General features: G+C 47.8%; 1 protein-coding gene across 1 annotated transcript in view; it reads left to right on the top strand.

Annotated features, from left to right (window-relative positions):
* Nucleotides 1-2105: 2105 nt before the first annotated feature.
* The window catches only part of kcnd2 (potassium voltage-gated channel, Shal-related subfamily, member 2), a gene marked incomplete at both ends in the record, with an annotated part of 167683 nt that continues 167288 nt past the window's right edge, over nucleotides 2106-2500 (top strand). Inside the window, one exon of the mRNA XM_080851577.1 lies at nucleotides 2106-2500. This exon is cut by the window's right edge and continues 714 nt beyond it. Within this exon, the coding sequence (XP_080707703.1) occupies nucleotides 2106-2500 (395 nt within the window).

Raw genomic sequence — 2500 nt, forward strand, 5'->3', positions numbered from 1 at the left:
GCGTTAAATTAAAAAAGACGTGTTCACACACACACGACAGAGATGCCCTCTCACTCCAGTGGCCTACGTCAGACACGTCCTTCAGTCCGTCACTTTAAGACACGTTATCATCTGCATGTCCGCCTGACTGATGACACCATTGATTTTGCTTCCATGGTCTCTTGGCTAGTCTGTGTGTGTAAGCGTGTGAATATGTGACAAACTCCCAGAAAGGTGCCAAAAGGCTCAGGGCGCAGTATCCACACTACGGAGTAAAACCTAACGATGTCGATGCATCAGCATTCGTTGAACAGTCTCCAGGGCAGGCAAATCATAATAATAACAATAGTAATAATTACGATAATAAACTAGCATTTGAAAACGGTATGGGTTTGCAGTGCTTAAGTGAGCAGGATGTGTTCATTTCTTCCTCTGCAGTATTATACCCTTTAGCTAATCTGTAATGCAACGAGGAATGATTTAGATCTGTGTAATAATTGGCCAAACGAGTGCTAGTATTTGTTAATATTTCTCCGCCCAAATCTAGCGAGGCCCCGAGTCGGAATGCCCCTTGATCCGTCTCGTTGTGCTGTGCCTTTGACAGACGTCGCAGCTGCTGGCCAGGCTTCCCGCTGAAAGTTGTCTCCATCTAGCGGCGCGCCAGATGTGTAATGTTGTGTGTGTGTGTGTGTGTGTGCGTGCGTGTGCGCGTGTGCTGAGAGCATGAATCAACAACCGATGCAGTGGCGTGGAAATGTCTCTGCCATGGCGTCATTCACAGCCCCTCAGCTCAAAGTATTCGCCAATTCTGCGTAATTGACGCCTTTTTGTTCTCCTGCATTATTTTACAGTTTTTAATGAGCCTGTCATATTTTTTCCGGAATCTTTGGGAGAAAAATAACTTTATAGCAAAGCAGTGGCGTCTGGTGGCGTGTTTCGTTCTATGCGGTTAATCCACAGAGAGGTTGTGAGCGAAAATACTGAAAGGGCACTGGGTGACATTTGGAGGCACGAATGAGGTCTTCAGCACGGGGAGTTTCCTTTCATGTGCGCGAGTTAACCAATGCCCGGAGCACGTGACACGCCCCCGGTGCGTAGAACGCGGAGAGAGGAACTTGGGCGCCACTGCAGCTGCCCGTCTCTCCAACGGAGTCGCCAACAGGGGAAGCTTACTAGACAACTTCCAACAAATCTATTGTTGCTGTCTCTTCATTTTAATCCGCTCGCTGTGATTTTTTTCTTCTGTATAGCGTGGGAGTAGCTACATTCCATTCTTCGGCTTGGGACCAATAATATTTGGGGGAAAGGAACGGGCGCGGACCGACAAAAAAAAGAACTGCAGGTTTTTTTATTAGCTCCCCTCGCGTGGACGCAGAACACTGGCTGTAGCCTACTTGTCAGGGTGGTCCCGACGCTCAGCGAAGCAGCACAGGAGAAGAGCTTGAACAAGGGGTGAAATACTGATTAGTGGAAAAGCCGTGTGTTAACTGATGACTGCTGGACGAAAGGAATGTCATTGGGTGACTGCGGCGAAGTTCTGCACCTGAACACGAGCACGGAATTACCTGTTTGCTGAACTTGTTGCTGTATCGTGCCCATTCTTTTGTGGTAATAATTTCGGAGACTTTTTTGTGACAAGTACTTGGCAGGACAGCGTGGTTTTGCAAACAGGATTGTAACATTTTAGAGATACCCTTTAAAGCTTTTTATTTTTCCAGAGTACCCCGACATTTACGCAGAGGTGAGAGCACTTTCACGCCGGAAGTTTATCTTATTCAGTAGCCTAGACAAGGCGTATGAATACTGAATATATTTCATATATATCACCTTATGATTTATATTAATGGTAAAGGTTTTACGCATGCATTCGTTACGCGGCTAATCTATTGTTTTACGATAACAGTACCCTGTGCTTTCCAGATTACTACCAGCACACAGAACACCACACTTGATTTCATTCTAAATTCTACACGCACTGGATTATATTGCCTAGTCTTGCGCTGATCTAACCAGCGACATTTGCATTGATTCTCCAGATGCCTCTACGCGGGGCTGCACGCCTGTGATCAGCGAACCGAGCTTCGTGTCTGCTTCAGCCGGACGGACGGGGTTGCAGATCGGTCAGAATGGCAGCGGGAGTCGCAGCTTGGCTACCCTTCGCCCGAGCAGCAGCAATAGGATGGATGCCGGTGGCGAGTGCGCCGATGCCGGCGCCACCACGGGACAAGAAGCGGACGCAGGACGGGCTCATCATCCTCAACGTCAGCGGCTCAAGGTTTCAAACTTGGCGAAACACTTTGGAGAGATATCCGGACACTTTACTTGGAAGCACAGAACGGGACTTCTTTTATCACGAGGAGACCAATGAGTACTTTTTTGACCGCGACCCAGACATCTTTCGGCACATTTTAAATTTTTACCGCACTGGTAAATTACACTACCCGCGCCACGAGTGCATCTCAGCATATGATGAGGAGCTGGCATTTTTCGGGATAATACCGGAGATTATTGGGGACTGTTG

Source organism: Sprattus sprattus (assembly GCF_963457725.1).
Source record: "Sprattus sprattus genome assembly, chromosome: 14".
NCBI lineage: Eukaryota > Metazoa > Chordata > Actinopteri > Clupeiformes > Clupeidae > Sprattus > Sprattus sprattus.